Raw genomic sequence first — 22890 nt, 5'->3', positions numbered from 1 at the left:
AAGACATCACACTGGAAAAAGATGATTTATTAGTCAGTTTTGACATCTCTGCCCTCTTCACAAATGTCCCAATCAATGATATAATCCTTCTATTACAGGACAAATTCCCTCCCGATATCACAGCACTCTTTGCTCATGTACTATGTGCTGACTATTTTGTATGGCAAAATACTTTCTAACTACAAAAAAGAAGGCACAGCCATGGGCTCACCATTATCCCCCCCCCCCCTATTGCTAACTTTTACATGGAAAATTTTGAGCAAAATGCTCTACATTCTTCTTCTTTAAAACCCAAAGTCTGGCTTAGATATGTTGACAATATTTTTGCTCTCTAGCCCCAAGGCCGTCAGACATTAGGCACCTTCCTCAGCCACCTAAACAAACAACACAAACAATTCACAATTGAGAATGAAAAGCAGAACACATTTCTATTTCTAGATACACTTGTCACACATCTTCCTTCTGGCAGTCTTTCCTTCACTGTTTACTGGAAACCGACACACTTAAAAAATAGGGCCTTTGATGATTTGCTCCAATGAACAAGCCCTTAAAGATGAATTAAAAGTTATCAGCAATACCTTCCAAAAAAATTATTACAGCCAAAATACTATCAACCAAATTCTGTACAAGACCTCATTTAAAAACAAAAATAAATTAGACTACAATAAAACTGTAGCCATTCCATACATTAAAGGGATATCAGACAAAATAAACAGAATACTGCAGAAATACAATCTTAAAGCCACCTTTAAACCTCCTGCAAAATTAAAGAACTTACTCAACTCATCCAAGGATCCACTCCCTCTGCAGGCCAACCCTGGAGTATACCATATTCACTGCACCTGTAATTTGCCCTATATAGGGGAAACAGAACGCACAATTCATATCAGAAAAAAGGAACATAAATGACTTTCTGATCATGCCCTGAATACTTTACATAGGATTGACTGGAACAGCACATTACACCAAAACATGGTCTTTTGGCAAAAAATTTTCCAAAACATGTTGGAAGTTTTTTCACTCGATTATACTATAAATTAAAGATACTAAGAAATTATATACATGGCTTAATCTTTTACCCAAGTGTAAGCAAACAAAGTTTGCACCTGAAATATTTTCAGGACTGGGTAACTCGTATAAAGAAGCTAAGACTTCACATGACTTGCCTTAGTATCCCATAATGCAAAGCACATCTCCTTGCAGACATGAATAATGCTATGCATTATGAGAAGGGTCGCTACCCAGACCGGTTTCAACCTTTATCGAGGTCTCTTCAGTGGGAGGCAAACCCAGAGGTTGAAAGCTCCTGATATTTCCAAGGCATTGGATCAAGTCTGGCATCTGCTTCTCTGGTTATTCATTGCATGTAAAGGAAGGTTCCCTTTGGTCTTTTTCCATGATTTACAAGGGTCCATTCTTTCATCTATATTCTTCTTTCTCTATGTATCAATGATTTTCCCCCACTAACATCCAATCTTATTTATAGCTTTGCTGATGATAATACACTCCATTCCTCTTCTTCATTCACAAAACATTGTAGTGTATGACTCAAACTTTAGGATCATCTATAATCAATGTCTTAAACACTAATATTCTTGCCATTCTCAAGAAGGGCTGAAGATAATCTAGTGTGCTATAATGCTACCAAAACAATTCCGTCTCATTTCTCAGAAGAAAGATTATGCTTACCTCTCCCTCACTTTCAATAACATTCTGTTCACCAAGCAAGATCAGTTTGCTCTCCTTTGTTCAACTTTCACATCTAGCCTACCTTGCATAAATACATCACATCCATTGTCTCTTTGGCACACAAAAATGTTGGTATCATTCATTTTTTCTTTCTAAACGTTACTTCTTTTCTGCTGAAATCTTAACACTTTATTAATCCCAAATTTGCATAACCTTAGAATAATGTTCTCATATTGGGGTGGCACACCAAAAACCTCTAGGTCAAATTGCTTGTTATATCCAGAAGACCCATTTTCCCAACTGATGATCTCTTTCTTTGTTGTTTTATCTATAGGTATTTCCATGGATGCTACTCCAATAAGCAGGATACTACCTTTCTTTTGCTTTCCTATAATCATGTATGAACATGGAAGAGCTGCTGGTAAAACTTACTTAACTTCTCATTTTCTTGATTCATTCAATATACTTCTGTCCTTATGAACAGTCTTCCTCTATACATTTTCCCAAATGAATATAATCCCTAGATTTTGAAAAACACATTAAGATTTCTTTCTTCCTTCTTTTAATCACTTGTCTATGAAAGACAATGTCACATTATGGTTCTTGAGATGTCTCGTGTGTGAGGTTTGTTATATAAGTTTCCAATGATATTAATAATCCATATAAATAAAATTTCATATATATTGGGGATGGGTGGGGCATGCCTAATTTTATATCATTCACTTTCAGAATACTCAACATAATAAAAGATTTAAAAACATACAATTTTCTTGTAAATCATATATTATTGAAAGCCTGCAATACTACCTATACGTTTTGAACAAAAATAGAATAAGTCTAGATATGCACTGAGTGGTATTAAACTGAATCAAGAGTTCTTACCAGGTTTCTGACTAAGCTTATAGAGAAATGTTTGGCGAAGATCAGTGGCATCTTTCATGGCAAGCTGTAAAAGAGATCCTGATTTTTTCCATTTTTGCATGAACCACATTCCTAATAAAAAGAATGATAAAAATTTTTTAACTCTACTTATATTATGAAAAAAAAAAATTATGATAGTCTAGAAATATAGGCAAAAATTTGACTAAAAAGCTGTGCTGCCTTTTTTGCAAAATACTATATATACAGCAAGTAGGTATGAGCCTCACAAAGAAGTATCCCCTCCCCAATCCAGTCACAAAGCAGACAATGTCCACAGAACAAACATAAATGTCAGACATGGCAAACTATGAACAGAGCATTAATTAGCCTTATAAGAAACGTTTAATTTTCTTGACCACAAAAGCTATGGAATAACTTCTAATGGGACTATACTGATCAAGTACATATAAGAAACAACTATGTTATACCAACTAGTTTCACCAACTAAGGCTGTCGGCATCTTCAGGGTACATAACTGATGTAAGGAACTAAAAAGTTAAAAACTGTTACAAACTATAATCAACCGATTCCAATTATGTTAGACAAAGAACAGAGCGCGTACAATACATGCATAGAGCATGCATGATCTCACTTGTTATTTGGGAACGTTCTATACTGTAATTCAGTTCTGGTGAGTTAAGAGATCTAATAAGGGTCTTCCAGATCACGGGCAAGATTAGTCCTTGGTTCCTGTTAAGGTTTTGTATACAGCGGGCAACTGCTGTGGCTTCTTTAATAATTCGGGAGCTGAAGTCCTCCTCTATGTAAGGAATTGTGTTTCTATCCCACTCTATGATATGGTTCGTTCTAGAGAAATGAAAAGCTAACCCCGATTTTTCTTCTCTGTTATTATTGACGTCACCAATGTGTTCTTTTTGCCTAATTTCAATTGTACACGCTCTGTTCTTTGTCTAATATAATTGGAATCAGTTGATTATAGTTTGTAACAGTTTTTAACTTTTTAGTGCCTTACATCAGTTATGTACCCTGAAGAAGCCGACAGCCTTAGTTGGTTAAATTAGTTGGTATAACATAGTTGTTTTTTATATGTACTTGATCAATATAGTCCCATTAGAAGTCATTCCATAGGCTTATAAGAAGCCAAGTTACATGGCCACAATTAGTCAATGAGCCTAGCACATTAATTGGAAGATGAGATTAATAGCATATTAGATATCAATACAAAATTACAGTATGTTCTGCAAACAGTATATGTTACTTGTAGTTAATAGGTATAAAATTCATAACTTTAGAAGTTTAAAATATAAAAATATAATTAACAATATAAATGCTTATGAAGTTAACTTCCTAAACAAATACTAAATAAATCTTGATAATAAAAGATTTATTATCAATATTTATTATCAATAAATGGCATTGGATGAGAAATTCTGACAACAGATGAACAATCAGAGAAAAACAAACACCAGAAACCGGATAAACAAGTACACCAGCAGTAAGGTTAGAGGACAAAAAGAAGACGATGGCCATTTACAGAGCACAGATGCACAAGACTGACAAAAATGGAAAATTACATGAAGCGGAATTCATTGAGCAGCAGACAGAAGAACACTGTTGATGAGCATTTGCCTCCTAAATAATCGTAAATCTATTCTCATCATCATGAATTTCCTGATATGCACCCTCAAAGGGTATACAAATTACTATGACAGTACAACATGATTACGTTCACACTGTTACTAATCTCCTATCAACAATTTTCCTCCACATTAGTCTATTACTTGTCAGTACTACAAGAATGTGATATCTAACATTTCAGTTTTCTAATGCACTTCTGACTGAATCAATCCACTTAGATGTTGGTCTTCTCTGGATCTTTTTCCTGCTATCTTGACATCAAATGCCTGTTTTAAGGATTAAATCTACAATATAATTTCTTTCCTCTACCATTCTGTTTAAGTGACCATATCACCTTAGATTAGCCCTGCTCAAAGATTCTTGAATGGCAACAATGTCAAGTTACTTTCTAATATCTTCATTTTTAATGGGATTCTAACACTAATGCCATCTGTTCGGGTCTCTAAATTTTCTCAGAAAGATTAGACTACAGAACTCTGATATCTGTAGTCTAATCTTTGATCAAGCTGTCTTGCATACTGCTCATTTAGTGTTTTACCTAATTTTTCTCTTATCTTATTCCATATAAATTTATTCAATTGACCTCCTCCATGCACACATATCATGTCAGCTTTGCTTATTCGGTTGTCTATTTCCATATTTAATTTGACATCTTCATTAAAAACTACCTAAATAGCTGAAATATTTTTCTTGTTCTATTGGTTCTCCATTAAAGTTTTTTAAATTCCTGCCTATTGTCATCTTTTTTTTTTTTTTTTACTGATTTACATGCTAAATTTGTTATAGCTATTATTCAATTTAGTTAAAGAATCCTGGAGACTTGCATGGGATGTGTTTAGGACTATAACAGTGTGTGCATAAAGCAAAGACCCAAGTTTGATATCTCCAATTTCAATATCAGGTTTAATGCCACTTTCTTTCATAATGCAACCCATATAGATGATGAATAAGAGCAGACAGTGTGTACCCATGTCTTACACCTGATTTTACATAAAAAAAATCTTCTTGTATTTAAATACAAACTATGTACTGCTCTGTTCTCTGTATAATGTTCAATTTACCTCATAATTGTAGCATTTTAAAAATGCTTTTTTCTGGCACCTCTTAAATTCTCTTTTCTCTTTGGATACATTACCAAACTGAATGCCTGCTCATTTTCAATGATACTGGTGACATAGATGAATAATTAGATACATGTTAATGCTTAAGGATAATTATCTTTAAATAACTATTTCAATCTGAAAAGAGTGGACTATCATCACTGAAATAAGACTGATTTCAAAAGGTAGAACACAAAACAATAGATTTCGCCTTCACAGCACAGTAAGCTATTCATGACAGCATCTGACATAAATTCTAACAAATGACATAACATTATTTAAAAAAAAAAAAAGTGATCATTATTTACAAGTTCATGAAAATCTCCCAAACTTTTGAGAAGGATATAGGGAAGTTCACAACTGATGCAATAAGGTCTCAGAGCAAAGCTCTCTTTGAATAAACTTTCAAACTTAAAATTACTTCTATGGATCAGGTGTGTTTCTGACAAAGAATTCTACTCCATGCTGACGAAGACCAGATGTACATTATAATACTGATGTTTATGAGGTCTCTCCTCAACAGATTGACTAGTTTGTCCAAAATATGAGAGAGAGAGAGAGAGAGAGAGAGCATTTGCAAAGTACCTAGTAAACATCCAAAAGAGATAAAGGCAAAAGTTAATCTCTGTTGAATGGTAAGAAGATAGACATTTGTTGATTAAAAACATGGGAATAAGATTATTTCTTCAGGATTATTGCAACTATTTCAGAGATGCCAGAAACAGATTTCTGGCATCTCTGTCATTATGTCAAAAATAATGGAACAGGACACAATGGTTATTATCATATGATGTGTAAAAAGGGATTAATTAACATATCACTATTATGATGTAAGCGGTGCTCACTAATTTGCACCAGTCACACTGATAAAACTAAAAATTTTAATAAAAAAGGAATTTTTAACTTTGTGTATATATAAATTTATTAAATGAAAACAAATCTCAAGTGAAACTTACCCATATTAACAAGCCCACTATTATTGTACAAAGTGCCAAGATGAGGTCCAGATAAAGATAAAAATGTATGCAAGCGGTTCAAATAAGGCTTCATTTCTGCCCTAGTTAGAGCAGATCGAATTATAATATTTCCTAGTGAGTGACCAATAAAACTGAAAGAAAATTATGTTTATTATGATGGTATTCTTTAACTTTTTCTTATAAATGCATGTAATTAAAAATCTCAAATAAACTTTAATAATTAGCCAAAATGATCTTAAAATTACCACACGACACTTACTTTTCCACATCCGTTACAAGGTGATCCGAATGCATTTTTGAAAATTATGGAGACAACTACCGTGTTTGAATAAAAACTTTAGTTTAATATAACTAAAATCTACATTCGACGTTTCGACCTTTATGTCAAGGTCATCTTCTGGAGCAGAAAACTATACATAGGAAACAAGCTACACTACAATCAAACTGGTTTGTTAAAGATACTGACCAACTGCTACAACAATTGTTGGCCTAAAGTCTGGTGAAAAAAAAAAAAAAAAAATTATACATCAACGCTAGAGTCCAATTATTAGTGTTATCTGTTGGTCGTAGAAATACATTGGGCGCAACACCAAGTATCTATCTATATACATCTATTCACGTCATGATTATACTTGTACATTCTGCCCAGTTGGTATGGAATGGTTTCTAATACTAGTTGAAGATTGGCTAGAGTCCTGACTTATGTTGGATCTTATATATTAGGTAGGCTGAATGTGTGCCATCCAGATCCTTGGAATTTTCATGCCATCTTTGTTGTTGATATTTGGGTGGTTTATCAGGATTTCGCAGGCTTCCTTAAATTTCCTTTCAAACCAGGTTTTTGTGTGGTGCAAAGAGTGGGTGCTTTTCCAGTTGATTTGGTGTAAGGTGTTGAGCGCGTGATCTGAGAGGTCTGCTTCGCCATAATGGTTATATTTAATGTGTCTAATGTGCTCTTTCTTGCATATAGGGATTGTCCATCCTGTTTCACCAATGTACGGTAAGTTACAGGTGCAGTGGATGCAATAGACTCCAGGATGAGCTAACGGGAGGAGAGGATCCTTAGAGGAGTTGAATATGGTTTTAAGTTTAGTGGGTGGTTTAAAGGTGGCCTTTCTAGATTCGTTTTTGTTGTTGTTTATGGAGTATTTTATTAATAGTATTTTTGTTATAGCCATTATTTATGATTGTGTCACTGATGATTTTTAGTTCTTGTTTCAGGGCTTGCTGGTTAGAGCAGATTGTTGTAGCTCTGTTTTTAAGGGTGCTAATGACTCCATATTTTTGTGATGGGTGGTGGTATAAATTAGCATGTATGTATTGGCCAGTGTGTGTCGGTTTTCAGTAGACCGTGAAGGATAGACTGCCTGAAGGAAGACGTGTGATTAGTGTGTCTAAAAATGGGAGCGAATTTTGATTTTTGATTTCGATGGTAAATTGTATGCGTTCGTGTTGTTTGTTCAGGTGGCTAAGTAATGTGTTTAGCGTTTGCCACCCGTGCAGCCAGATCGCGAACACGGCGTCAACGTATCTAAGCCAGACTGTTGGTCTTAGCGTGGCGGAATCAAGAGACCTTTGCTCGAAGGTTTCCATGTAGAAATTAGCGATTGGGGGGATAGTGGTGAACACATAGCTGTACCTTCTTTCTGTAAGTAAAATTTGTTTTGCCACATGAGGTAACCGGACTGTAGTACGTGGGCAAAGAGGGCCGTAATGTTGGGTGGGAATTTGTTCTGTAGTAGGAGAATTGTGAAATGAAAAAAAGTAAACAAATTGGATTTTATCTACCATATAGAAAGAGGCATCAGGTCTCTACCTTACAATATAGCAGATAAAATACGACTAGAAACTAGTAATGTCCTGAACACTAAGAAAACCATACATAACAATCTCACTAAAACAGAACTAGCAGCAATTAAGTCATTAAAAGCCAAACAAAACATAATAATAACGAAATCGGATAAAGGCAATGCCACTGTCGTCCTTGACAGGTCAACATACATACATACAACATACTTGAAATGAATCAACTAGTAGTCGATAACACATATAAGCTAATAAATTATAACCCAACAAAAAGGATAAAACAGAGAAACTACTCAAGCCCAACACTTCTTGGCCACCAGACACTGTTAAAAAACTCAAACCCCACTATGCCCCCCCCCCAGAATATATGGGGTCCCGAAAATACACAAACAAAATGTCTCCCTTCAACCAGTTGTGGAAGGAATAGACAGTCCCAATTACCACTTAGCCAAGAAATGAGCAGCAACACTCAAGGAGTTGGTAGGTCATTCCCCCTCCTACATAAAAAAACACACAACACTTTAAAAACAAAATTAAAAACATAACACTCGACAAAGACGACTTATTAGTCAGTTTCGATGTTTCTGCCCTTTTCAGTAATGTCCCAATCAATGACACAATTCTCCTACTACAGAACAAATTCCCGCCCGACATCACGGCCCTCTTTGCCCATGCACTACAGTCTGGTTACTTCGTGTGGCAAAACAAATTTTACCTACAGAAAGAAGTTACAGCCATTGCTCACCACTATCACCCCCAACCGCTAATTTCTACATGAAAACCTTTGAGCAAAGGGCTCTTGATTCTGCCACGCTAAGACCGACAGTCTGGCTTAGATACGTTGACGACGTGTTCGCGATCTGGCCGCACGGGCGACAAACGCTAAACACATTCCTTAGCCACCTGAACAAACAACACAAACGCATACAATTTACCATCAAAATCGAAAATCAAAATTCGCTCCCATTTCTAGACACACTAATCACACGTCTTCCTTCAGGCAGTCTATCCTTCACGGTCTACCAAAAACCGACACACACTGGCCAATACATACATGCTAATTCATACCACCACCCATCACAAAAATATGGAGTCATTAGCACCCTTAAAAACAGAGCTACAACAATCTGCTCTAACCAGCAAGCCCTGAAACAAGAACTAAAAATCATCAGCGATATATTCATAAATAATGGCTATAACAAAAATACTATTAATAAAATACTCCATAAAACAACAACAAAAACGAATCTAGATTACAGTAAAACCATAGCCATCCCATACATTAAAGGGTTATCAGAAAAGAAAAAAAATCAACAGAATACTACAACATTATAACCTCAATGTCACCTTTAAACCACCCACTAAACTTAAAACCATATTCAACTCCTCTAAGAATCCTCTCCTCCCGTTAGCTCATCCTAAAGTCTATTGCATCCTCTGCACCTGTAACTTACCGTACATTGGTGAAACAGAATGGACAATCCCTATACCCAAGAAAGAATACATTAGACATATTAAATATAACCATTATGGCGAAGCAGGCCTCTCAGACCACGCGCTCAACACCTTACACCAAATCAACTGGAAAAGCACCCACTCTTTATACCACACAAAAGTTTGGTTTGAGAGGAAATTTAAGGAAGCCTGCGAAATCCTGATAAACCACCCAAATATCGACAACAAAGATGGCATGAAAATTCCAAGGATCTGGATGGCACACATTCAGCCTACCTAATATATAAGATCCAACATAAGTCAGGACTCTAGCCAATCTTCAGTTAGTATTAGAAACCATTCCATACCAACTGGGCGGAAAGTACAAGTATAATCATGACGTTAATATATGTATATAGATAGATACTTGGTGTTGTGCCCAATGTATTACTACAACCAACAGATAACACTAATAATAGGACTCTAGCGTGGATGTATAATTTTTTTTTTTTTTTTCAACAGACGTCAGGCCAACAATTGTTGTAGCAGTTGGTCAGTATCTTTAATAAACCAGTCTGATTGTTGTAGTGCAGCTTGTTTCCTGTGTATAGTTTTCTGCTCCAGAAGATGACCTTGATATAAAGGTCGAAACGTCGAATGTAGATTTTAATTATATTAAACTAAAGTTTTTATTCAAACACGGTAGTTGTCTCCATAATTTTCAAAAATGCTTACTTTTCCACACTTTTATGCAACAATATAACAATGGCATTTGTAAGAGTACTGTGTGTATGTATAAAACATTTAGGTTGCACATGATACTAATTAATGTACTAAAGGTTTAAAACCTGTAGATGGAAGCTACAACCAATTATTTTGACTTAGTACATTTCTGCCTTAGAGATGTACTAAGAATTCCATTATTACCAATTGATATGCCATATCAGCTGGCCATAACAGGAATACCATATTACAAGTATTCATATTTTTGTAATTATTGAGCTACATAAAGAAATGAAAACAATTTACAAGAAAAATTTGATTCACTAAAATATAGCTGTCAAGCACATTTGATAGCATATTTATTGTAAATGCAGATATTTAAATATTTTTAAGTAAAACATGAAACTAAATAGCCTTCTCTGTTTTCTAAAAAACAGTTAGAGAAGGCTAAAATTTTCTTCAGCAGGAGATATATATATATATGGTTGTAATGAGAATGAAACTGCACACATAGGAAACTGTTACAGTTATTACTATAATAGTTACCAGAGTAAATCATAATAAATAACACGTCATGAAGCAAATGTTTTGTATTTAAACCTGCAGTTTACAATAAAATTTTCTGAAGCCTTCCCACAATGATGTGTATTGTGAATAAATATCACCAATACACCAATTATTGCAAAATTTATTCCTTTCCAGATAGCGAAATATTTTAAACCTATTGGCTTTCTCGCTTTGTACATATTGGAGTTTCAGATGCCAATTAATTATATTCTTGGTCTCATTCTTTATCCAAGCGTAAGCGAAGTTTGCACGTGAAGTAACTTCATGACTGGACTACTTGTATATAGAGGTTAATGACTCCACATCAATTGCCTTAGTATCCCATAATGCAACACACATATCCTTATGAACAAGGATAATACTATGCATTATGGGAAGGGCCATTACCCAGACTGGTTTCAACTTTTATTGAGTTCTCATCAATGGGAGCCAGATCCACAAGTGATACCAAGGTTGAAGGCAATACAGAAGTCCTATTTCCATATAAAAGGTAGTCCAAAGGTGTCACACATTATTACTAAAATACTCTGGATTAGAGATAGATTTTATTTATTTATTATTTCACTTGGTTATACTATGAATTAAAGATGCCATATATGCCATAATATGCCTGTAAATTAAAGATGCCAAGACCTCAAATAAAGGTTGAAACTGGTCTGGATAGTGGCCTTTCGCATAATGCACGATATTATACTTGTCTGCAAGGATATGTGTTGCATTACGGGATACTAAGGCAACTTATGTGAAGTCATTAGCCTCTATATACAAGTAGCCCAGTCGTGAAGTTATTTCACATGCAAACTTTGTTTGCTTACACTTGGATAAAGGATTAAATCTAGAATATAATTTCTTGGCATCTTTAATTTATAGTATAATCAAGTTAAAAAATTTTCAACATCTATCCCTAATCCAGAGTATTTTAGTAATAAGGTGTGATACCTTTTGACTACCTTTATATGGAATACAATTTCTGCATTACTTCAAGCTTGATATCACTTGTTGGTCTGGCTCCCACTGATGAGACCTCAATAAAGGTAGAAACTAGTCTGGATACTGGCCCTTAGCATAATGCATAGCATTTTCCTTGTTTGTAAGGATATGTGTGTTGCATTATGAGATACTAAGGCAATTGATGTGGATTCATTAGCCTCTATATACAAGTAGCCCAGTCATGAAGTTACTTCATGTGCAAACTTTGTTTACTTACACTTGGATAAAGAATGAGACCAAGAATGTAATTTCTTAGCATCTTTAATTTAATCTTTTTATGCCACCGTATTAATTTCACTCTATTTAGTAAACTGATATTTTAATGTACCAATGCATACAAAACCCATAATAATTGGATATAGGGCACCTAAATAGCTTTGCAATACAACTCGCATTTCTTTCTATTATTACTCTTATTTTTTTTTTTTTTTAAACCATGTTAAACTAAAATTGTGCAATAGTGAAATGGATATCTCTCAATTTCTTTCCATGGAAGAAAAGAAATCAAAGTACAATTTAACTTTCAAAATTACCTAAATGAGTTTTAAAAGGAATTAAAAAAAAATGAACGTGCAAATGCAAAAAGTTTATTACTAAAGTATCTAACTAAATATTTCAATCTAAAACTTGCATATTATCCTGAATATAACTGACAGTTCAAAACAAAAGAAGAAAAAAGTAGACAATAATGAATTTCAAAAGATGCATGATAGAGTGGCACAGTACAGTAAAGTAGATATAAACTCTTTATTTTAAGGCTACACTGTGATCAGCATTCATATTCACAAATTTAGGGAAACAAAACACATGTTGAAATGATTATTTTACTTATTATTAATAAAATAACAATTGCTGTTTCCACCCCTGTATTGAGGTCATCATCAGAAAAATACATGTGCATATGAAAACAAGCTACATGCTCTTGCACTCTACAAAGGTAAATTGAATTCTACACTGTTAATTGATCTCTTAACCTGACCTCTAGTGGTAAAAAAAAAACCTGCTAAAGTATTAGATATATGAAAAGCCAAAGGCTTCAATTCGGCGACACATAACTTGTTTAAGTTAAGGGATATTACATCCCATATCGTTTCTTAGCCGAATAAGAAACTCAAGGAGTTTCATGCCGAATATAGTAGCTCCACCTTAGACATGAGTTGCCTCAGCTTGCACTACCTTAAGGGACAGTTGCTGCAGTATCCAGGTATTTGCTTGATACTGCAGCAACTTGGAATCGCCGAACTTTATATAGTTTCTACTATATTCGGCATGAAACTCCTCGAGTTTCTTATTCGGCTAAGATAACCTATCCCAAGTGGCTTGAGACCAAAAAACCAGCTTCCTTCAAGTGTACACAGTTGTCTGTAACACTTGTAAAACCATCATTAAAAGAGCAAAGTCAAAACTCAACAAGGATAAATATAGAAAACTTGCTGCTTGTGTTACTCTCAGTTACAACAAACGATATGGGATGTAATATCCCTTAACTTAAACCTGCTAAAGTCCTCTCATGCTAAGTTTTTCTTCAGAACTTGTACAGTTCAGGTTGCTATTGAATGTTAAAAAAAAAACTTCAAGTCTTCTTGTATTGAGAATTTTCTCTGGCTTGTTCTGGTTGCTATAATGGTTGTAAATGGGTCCTCCACATTCTTGGAATGGTTAGACTGTCATTTTTGTTCAGATCAGGATTGTGTTTGAGCATTTCACATGCTTCTTTAAATTTCCTCTCGAACTAGGTTTTAGTGCAGTGTAGGGACTTGGTACCTTTCCAATCAATTCTGTGGTATGTCTGGAGTGCATGGTCTGAAAGGCCAGTTTTTCCAAAATGGAGGTATTAATGTGTCGTTAATTCTAAAATGTTAATTCTGAAATTTGGGATATTTTAGACAAGATAATCACAGATGACACAGCCAAGCACCTATTACTCAAAAACAAGGAAAAATTAATAAAGACGTTCCAAGTACTAAAACAGCAAGAAAGCACAAGAAAATCAGGATGCCATAACAAAGGAGCAGCCAATCACCCACAAACGAAGTTAGGAGCAACCAATCACCCACAAACAAAGTTAGGAGCAACCAACCCCATTGGACCATGGCTTTGTTATTAACAAATCAAACTACAACCTCACCCAAGGTGAACTCTTGCTACTGGAAAAAGGCCTAAACTATGCCATTGCGCAAAGGTCAGTAAACAAACTGGATATCATTTATCATATCGAGAGAGGTCTAAGATCTAGGTCTAAGTAGCAACCTAAACGAAATGGAAACACTGGCTGTCAAATCCCTAAAAAATAACAAGGACATTATAATCACAAAAGCAGATAAAGTGAATGCTACTGTTGTTTTAGATCGGACAACCTACATAGAAATAATGAACCATTTAGTATTTGACCACAACACTTACCAAATGGTAAACTACAACCCAACGAAACACATCAAAAAGAAAACAATTGAATTAATTAAATCCGTTAACATATGGTCAGAAGAAACTACCAAAAATCTAATACCTCATTATGCCCACAATTTACGGCCTGCCAAAAACACACAAAACAAACACGCCACTACATTTGATTACTGAAGGAATTGACAGCCTGAATTACCACTTAGCCAAAAATTAGTGGCAACACTCAAGGAATTGGTAAATCATTCCCCTTCCTACATAAAAAATACACAACATTTCATAAGCAAAATTAAAAACATTACACTCAACGACCAAGATTTATTAGTCAATTGACATAACTGCCCTTTTCACCAATGTCCCGATCAATGATACTATTTTGCTCCTACAGGACATATTTCCACACTAAATCACAGCACTCTTTGCCCACATACTCTGCTCCAGATATTTCATGTGGCAAAACAATTTTTACCTTCAAAAAGAAGGTACAGCCATGGGCTCACCACTTTCCCCCCCAATAGCTAACTTTTATATGGAAGACTGAGCAACATGCTCTAGAGTCAGTGTGCCTAAAGCCCAAAATTTGGGTAAGATACATTGATGATATTTTTGCCATTTGGCCCCATGGTCGCAAGCACTAAATACATTCCTTAGCCACCTGACAAACAACAAAAAACATATTCAATTTACCATTGAAATAGAAAAAAAAAACAACTCTCTTCCTTTCCTAGACACACATCACACGCCTTCCCTCAGGCTGTCTCCCCTTCTCAGTCTACTGCAAACCTACACACACAGGCTAGTACATACACAAAAATTCTTACCACCACTCAACACAAAAACTAAAGTGTCATAAGCACCCTTAAACACAGAGCTCAAACTATTTGTTCTAATGAGCAAGCTCTAAACAGAAATACAAGATCATCAACCATACATTTATAAAAAATGGATACAGTAAAAAGACTATTCACAAGATCCTTCACAGAGACACCACTAAAACCAAAAAAGATTTCAAGAATGCCATTGCCATTCCTTATGTTGTCCATGTGGTTAGCCTAGTGGCTTTGCGCTTCGCAACCATATGCCTGGAGGAGTGTCCTAGGTTCGATTCCCATCAATGACATGAGGAACTTAAGGATCTTCCTCAGCCACAGCCAAGTTAGCCGGTCTTGGGCGTGGACAGCAGGGTTTTTTCTGCCAGTCTATCTGGTGTTTTCCATCCTGCAAGCAGGCAAACTGGTCTGAAGACACACAGATTACAGCCAGGAATACTGACCCAGCCATAGGTCTGATTCGTCAGCCTATGCCAGTTCTGGAGCCTGGATAAAATTTAGGGGGACTAGATGGTACCGTGAACTCCCGTAAAAAGGGGGAATGCAGTATCATCACACGAAATTTATTTATTCCTTATGTTAGAGGCATTTTGGAAAAAATAGAACACTACACAAATACAACATCAAAACCACCTTTAAACCCCTGACAAAATTAAGACACCTACTCAGTTCTTCCAAAGATCCTCTTCCACACCTAGCCCACCCAGATGTTTACAAAATAAAATGTACATGTAACTTACCATACATAAGGGAAACAGGGCGAACCATCCCAATTAAGAAGGATGAACACAAATGACAATTAAATACCTCCATTTTGGAGGTATTTAATTGTCATTTACTTGTGATGTTATTTAAACATCACACTCATCGCATTTTAATGCCCAAATTGGTAAAGACATTGCCAGTACTACTAAAAACCTGAGTAAAAAAGAGTATAATAAGTTTCGAAATTTCCCTAGATTGAGAGAATCAATGATGAGGATTACCGGAAATGTCCAAGGTTATAAATGTAACATTCTGTTTGACACAGGTTGTAATGCCTCAACCATCAGCAAGCAGTATTTCTTGAAAATAAGAAATAAGTTATGGAAAAAAGTTACCAAATTACGGAGACCCGTGAGCAATACCACTCTCTCTGACTCGAATTCTACAGCATATGAGAAGGTTCGCACAAAAATTTATCTCCCAGATATTACACTGTGTGCATACCAAGACTTATTTATTGTCCCTTTCACTCCTAGCTTGGGTTCTCACATAATATTAGGAACAAATTTTATGGAGAAGTATCATTTCTCTTGTGACTTTTCAAGAGGTGAAATGTCCCTAATGAATAGAAAAATAAATGTCAGAAGAAACAATAAGTCTGTATGCACAGAAAAGAAACAACTAACAGGAAGATTTTGTATGCCTAATGAAGAAGAAACTCCTAATAGAGTGCAATCATCTGTAGATAAACCAACTGTGAAAGACAGAGCTACAAACTCTGATATATGATCAGCCTGTAACACAACTTAACACTGACTAAACATCAAAACATCAAGTGTCCAATCCTGAACAAGAAATTGGTACTGGAAACCAACTGTCAGTTAAAGTTAATTTTGCTAAAGTAACTGCTTTACATATCAGAACCATAAATATGAGAAGAGAAAGGAATTACAAAAGAATGAGTGATCACAAAGGGATTACCAATAGAACTAATCACCCAGTCATGAGACGACTAAGACGCAATTCTAGTGACAGAGAACAGAACTTCTGCCCTGAAAAGACATTATCCCACTATAAGTGAAGCAAGCAAATTTTTCCCTATGATAAGAACAGCAAGAATCCAAGTGGAGAAGTGGAGAGAAATAGATACACAGACTGTAATGAAAAATTAAATTTTATTCAGACTAGGCACTATCTGAAACCTCAAGAAAGAAGTAGAAAGTCTGAATCCTCCCAGAGATTTATGTCAATAGAAAAACTTTTCCTTAAAGAAAAATTTTTCAGAGAAAGAGTGAGCCTTTGTTAAATTGTGAATGAAGATATTTGTAAATAATAATACTTCATTCATAATTAACATGACCTACCATATCATGAGCAGGACTTATTTAAATCTATTTCGTTAGACTCTTGCTTATAAAATGTTATTCATGTAATTCCTTTTGAGTTTTGTTAGTTAATTTTATTTATGTAATTTTAAAATATATTATAGACATGAAAAGCCTCTATATTAAAGTGTCATTTATTTTATTTGCTTTATCCTTTTAATAATAATATTAGAAACTGTAATGTATGTAATTTTAATATATCCAGAAGATTCTTTGTGATATCATTTGATTGGTTGTTGTGAGAAAACATGCAAATTTCTCCTAGCACGTATTGAAGCGTGAACTACTATATACGAAGGGGAAAAACAAGTTTGATGTGAGCCTAACCGGTGAGAACCAGTTATTGGCAGGAAAAAGGAAGGAGTGGATACGAAAACAAAAGAAAGACAGAATCGAATAGGGGAGTATAGGGAATGGTAGTTGGAGACTGGAGGGGAATTCTGACGTGCCAAAAACGGAATTTAAAGGACCGGGAATCGCTTGGCAATTTTAACTTACCTTTTTCTGAGTTGGAGTTATACCAAAACTTCCTAACGCCTAGCAGTGGAATAGTGCAGGAAATAGAATAATACGTATAAGAAAAAGAAGAAATAGGTAGATAATTTAAACCAAGTGCATAAAAGTTATATTCTCCCGAGTCTATAAATCAGTCGCGGAAGTGGAAGATTCTTTTAAGTCTCTGTTATTACAAAGTAAAAGTCAGCAAGGACTTTAAAAATGTTGTTCGATCTCCCTATGATGTGATGAAGCTATATCCTGGTAAGATTACCTTTGTTATACTTAGTGAGAAGTAACGAAAATTAATTCTGCTGATAGTATATTGTTCCTAGTTGCTGTATTCAGCGGGTCAAGATTTAATGTGTGATGTCCTCTTCAAGTGATAAATGCTATATTATTGAATTAGGTGTTCATTGACTGAATGAGAATACTGTGAAGCCTATTTGTTGTAATTTAGGAATCACGAATTTACATGAACTAAAAATTGATTAACTGAGCCTAGAGAATTACAAATGAATGTCTGAATGTTCATGAGTTGTATTCTTCTGAATATCTTGAACTGATTTGATATTTAAAAATGTTTTGAAATGTAACCTTAATCAGAGTAGAGTTATGATATAAGTTCTTTGTAATAAGAAGGATAAGATCTGTTAAATATAATCTTTAATTATAAAGTTTAAGCTCAGCTGAGTAGTATACTAGAATCTTAATGAGAGCTTTATATACGTTCAATCATAATGTCCCTGTTGGAATATTGTGTTATGATGTAATTTATGTGTCATTGCATTAAATAATTTTATTTGAATTGAATCTTGTATTTGCCTGATTGTTTCATTGCACCGCTCATTAAAACAATACGAATCTTAGTGGGAATCCTATGTAGTAAGAATAAAAACCTCGGCCTAAGATCAGCTTATGATAACCTAGTACAGTCGAAGGTCGATTTATCTAAATTACTCTTGCAATTCAGAATATGGAGTGGCGCAATATAATATAAATTTTCTTCATATTCGATTGATATATCAGCCTACAACCAATTAAATACTAACAAGAGAAAGAGTTATAAGACAATAAAACGTGATTGAGAAGAAGTTACGATCCAACAATAGAGAGTCACCTTGTTGGATACCTTTTTCAACTGATATTTTATTACTACTTGTGTGAAGTTGGATTGTTGCAGTTTGGTATATTTCCTTGAGGAGGTCCATATATTCTCCAGGAACTCCCTGATTCTGAATTGCTTTGATTATTGCATTAGTTTTGATGGAATCGAATGCTTTTTCATAATCAATACAAGCTAAACAGAAAGGCAATTGGTTTTCTTCTGCTTTTTCTATTATTTGTTTTACTGCATGAATATGATCAATTGTGTTAAAGCCTTTATGGAATCCTGCTTGTTCTAATGGTTGATTTGAGTCTTGAAGAGGGGTTAACTTGTTCGTTATTACTTTTGTGAGAATTTTGTACAGATTAGAGAGAATACTAATTGGTCTATAGTTCTTTACTTCTTCTTTGTCCCCTTTTTTAAATAACAGTATCAGAGTAGCATTTTCCCAGTGGTATTTTCCCCTCTTCTAGGCATATAAGTTTGTGACATAGTGAATTATATTGTTTTCTCCCCATTTAATTCTATGTGAATTAGGTCATCACCAAGGATATTTTCCATTTGTTTTACTGCTTGTTTTATTTCATCTGAAGTGAATGGGGGAGATGAATTCTATAATGCGATGGAGAAGAGTTAGTTATATTTGATTTATCTATTAAAGGATCACTATAAAGTTCTTTATAAAATTCTTCTAGCCTGTTTAGGATTTGTTCTTGGTTCCTCACTGTAGTTCCATTCTTATCTTTTATTGCAGTTATTTGACTTTTTCCAACTGATAAATGTTTTCCAATTATATATTGGGTTTTATCCTTTATCCAAGTATTAGCAACCAAAGTTTGCACCTGAAGTACTTTCAGGACTGGGGCAACTCGTGGTAAAGGTGGTATAAGTTCTCATCACTTGCCTTAGTATCTCCCATAATGCAAAGCACATCTCCTTGCGGACATGTATAATGCTATGCATTAAGGGAAGGGCCACTACCTAGACCATTTTGACCTTTATTGATGTCTCATTAGTGGGAGCTAGACCCCAAGGTGGTGATACTAAGGTGGAAGTAATGGAGAAAACATATTTAGCTATACGAGTTGCCAAAGGGTGTCACATCCTATTAATTAATAATTTAATTAATAGGGTGCTAATTTTAAATGTAATTTATATTATTTTTTCATCTGTATAATTAAATTCTTCTACAAGGTGTGTAATTGTTTTCTTAATTAGAAATCCAACTCCGTATTGTCCTTTAGTTTTTCCATAATAATATAAATAGTCTCCATTTTTTAGTTTTATTAAATGTTTATCCTGCCTGTGAACTTCATAAACCTATGATGTCCTATTTAATATGTTTTAGTTTTTCCTGTAGGATCGTAAGGTCTTCCTCTTCTTTAAGTGTTTGCCAATTAAATGTTCCTATATAGAGGAAAAGAGGATTGTATTGATTACTGCTATATTTGGGTAATTCCCCAAACCAAATTCCTCCTTCAAAAGGAAGACTATGGACCTAGGGAATCCAAATGGTTCTCATTCCCAAATAGACTACATCCTAATCAATGGAAAGTGGATCAGATCAATCAAGAACTGTTAAGCATATAATACTGTTGAATTAAACTCTGACCACAGAATAATCAGTGCCCACATTAAACTTTCACTAAAAGCCTCTAAAAATAATAGGCCTACAAGGAAACAATACAACTGGGACAAACTAAAATGCTTCGTAGCACATTAGAAGACAATATGGAAAACATTCTTAAATACCCAGTTAATGAAAAGTATAAGGGTATCATTGAAGCAATAAACATACATCCAAAAAAATTCTTGGAAACAGCAACAAAAAAGACTAGGAAAAATGGATTACTCCTGAAACTGAAAAATATATAAAGGAAAAAAGCAAGGAAACTCTACCGCTTAAACAGGAATGAAATAAATAAAGATAAACTGGATATTTTAAATAACAAGTTCGATAAACTAATGATGAGAAACAAAGAAAATCAAATAAATACTGAGAAGAACTTGAAAATTATAATAAAACTGGGGATACTAGAAACACTTTTCAAATGATAAACCACATCTGTCATTACAAAACAAAAAGTGGAATTTTTGTTACATGTGACAATATTTACTGATAGCAGACAGCTATCAGTAAATTAGAACTTGATGAAAGAATGAAGAAACTACTTTCAAGAATTACTGAATGTTGATAATCCCCAACATTCAAGTCAGTTAGCAGACCAGCATCTAATGTCACTCTACCAATAAATTGTGAAGACCGCTGAATAGGAACTAAAAATAGCAATAGATCAAATAAAAGCAGGAAAATCCCCAGGGATTGATGGAATCAGAGCAGAAGCTTTCAAAAATGCTGGGTATAACACATCTCCTTGCTATAATGAATAATACCTCAACAATGGAAACAAGGTCTTATTGTCCCTATACCCCAAAAAAGGGCAGTTCTTAATTGAAAGGATAATTACAGAGGTATTACATTGTTATCATCCACAGTTAAAATCTACAATAGGATGATGCTCAATAGAACAGAAATTTACTTACCACCACTTTTAAGAAAAAATCCAAGCTGGATTTCAAAAAAAAATGATGTACGACAGAACAGATACACTGCATCAGAAGAATCATAGAAGGTTCACATGATAAAAACTTACCACTCATTTTAACCTTTATAGACTTCAAAAAAGCTTCGAGTCCATTAATAGAGAAGCAATGTTTAAAATACTCTGCTTCTATGGTCTACCATCAAAAACCATACAAGCAATCTCAGCACCTTATAAAGATTACAATGCTACAGTAATCTTTAGAACAGAAACATCTGAATCCTTTCTGGTGACAACAAGAGTCCTGCAAGGTGATCTATTAGCACCTTATTTGTTCTTGGTATGCTTGGACTACATCTTTCAGACCATCAACACAGAAGATCCTGGTTTTAACATCAGAACATCCACTCACACCATGTAAATAACTGATATTAGCTTTGCTGACGATGTTGTACTTATTGATATAGAACTAGGGTTGCCATCTGTCCCAAATTACAGGGGACATCCTGAATTTTAAGAAAATTTCCAGTGTCCCTGGAAATTTGGCGAGATGTCTCTCGCCAAATTATCCCAAAGACTTACAAAATATGCAAAAGAAATTCTTAGTGAGCGTTAGCGACATTTGAAAATTTGTATCCATAATGTGTACCATGCAAAAATATCTGTGTTTTGGGGGGTCTCATTGGTCAAATTCTGCTCAGATGACGTAGATTATAATGCTCGTTGTGATTCGATTAACTTATAATCTTTACTTGTAATATGAAATAAGTGCGTTCATGGCCTACGTAATGTGTTTATGTGATTTATCACCATAATTATTGTATGTTATGTTGGCAACAGTGACATCACTGCATGTGATGTTATACATTATCATAGCCTTCCAGAATCTAGATACATATGCCATATGACTTTGCTCAACGTCAACGAATGAATGCTATGAGTTTGTTGATTTTTACGTCAAGTTTGACTTGAATTTTCATTGTTTAAAGGAGAAGCTGTGGGGCATTTTTTCAGAGGAAGAGGTAAGTTATTATTATGATCGATGATTGAGTTATATTTAATGACTGAAATTGTTTTAAAGGGTCAATGTGATAGGACAAAGGCTGAAATGCTTGTCTGCAATGTAATGGTCCCTGAATCAGTCTCCGGAGTTACCAGAGATCTAAAAAAAGTAGGTTACTTTTCTGATGCAAGTAACAGAAAGCTGTGGCCTCTGTGTAAGATATTTCACAGCTGATAAGGACATTGAATGTAAGGTTCTTGATTTTTATGAGCATCCAGAAGACTTCAGATTCAGTTTTTTTAAATATCAAAAGTAGGCTTCAAGAGCATTCCCTGAGCCTAGACAATGTCACAAGCTACAGTGCAGACAATGCCAGTGTTAATTTTGGGAAGAAACATTCAGTGTATCAGTTATTATCTAAGGCAAATAACAAAATAATAAAAGTCAATTGTTCAGCCCACATCATACATAACACGTGTAAGCAAGCATGTGATGCACTAAATATAGATATAGAAACAGTTGTTCTCAAAGTTTACAACCATTTCTCTTGTTCCACCAAAAGGAGAGAAGAGCTGCAGAGTTATTTCGAGTTTGTTGATTTAGAATGGCAAGAGG

General features: G+C 34.6%; 1 protein-coding gene across 1 annotated transcript in view; it reads right to left on the bottom strand.

Annotated features, from left to right (window-relative positions):
* The window catches only part of LOC150095249 (protein FAM135A), a 455287-nt gene that overhangs the window by 23467 nt on the left and 408930 nt on the right, over positions 1 to 22890 (bottom strand). Inside the window, exons 18-19 of the mRNA XM_090409881.1 lie at positions 6266 to 6417; positions 2572 to 2682 (exon numbers count right to left, since the gene is read on the bottom strand). Of these exons, the coding sequence (XP_090266007.1) occupies positions 2572 to 2682; positions 6266 to 6417 (263 nt within the window). The remainder of the gene's footprint in view (positions 1 to 2571; positions 2683 to 6265; positions 6418 to 22890) is intronic.

Source organism: Typopeltis vanoorti, chromosome 20 (assembly GCF_054136105.1).
Source record: "Typopeltis vanoorti isolate ZY-2024b chromosome 20, IOZ_Tvanoo_1.0, whole genome shotgun sequence".
Taxonomy (NCBI): Eukaryota; Metazoa; Arthropoda; class Arachnida; order Uropygi; family Thelyphonidae; genus Typopeltis; species Typopeltis vanoorti.
The sequence above is the reverse complement of the archived record's forward strand: the minus strand, read 5'-3'. Positions and strand labels throughout refer to the sequence as shown.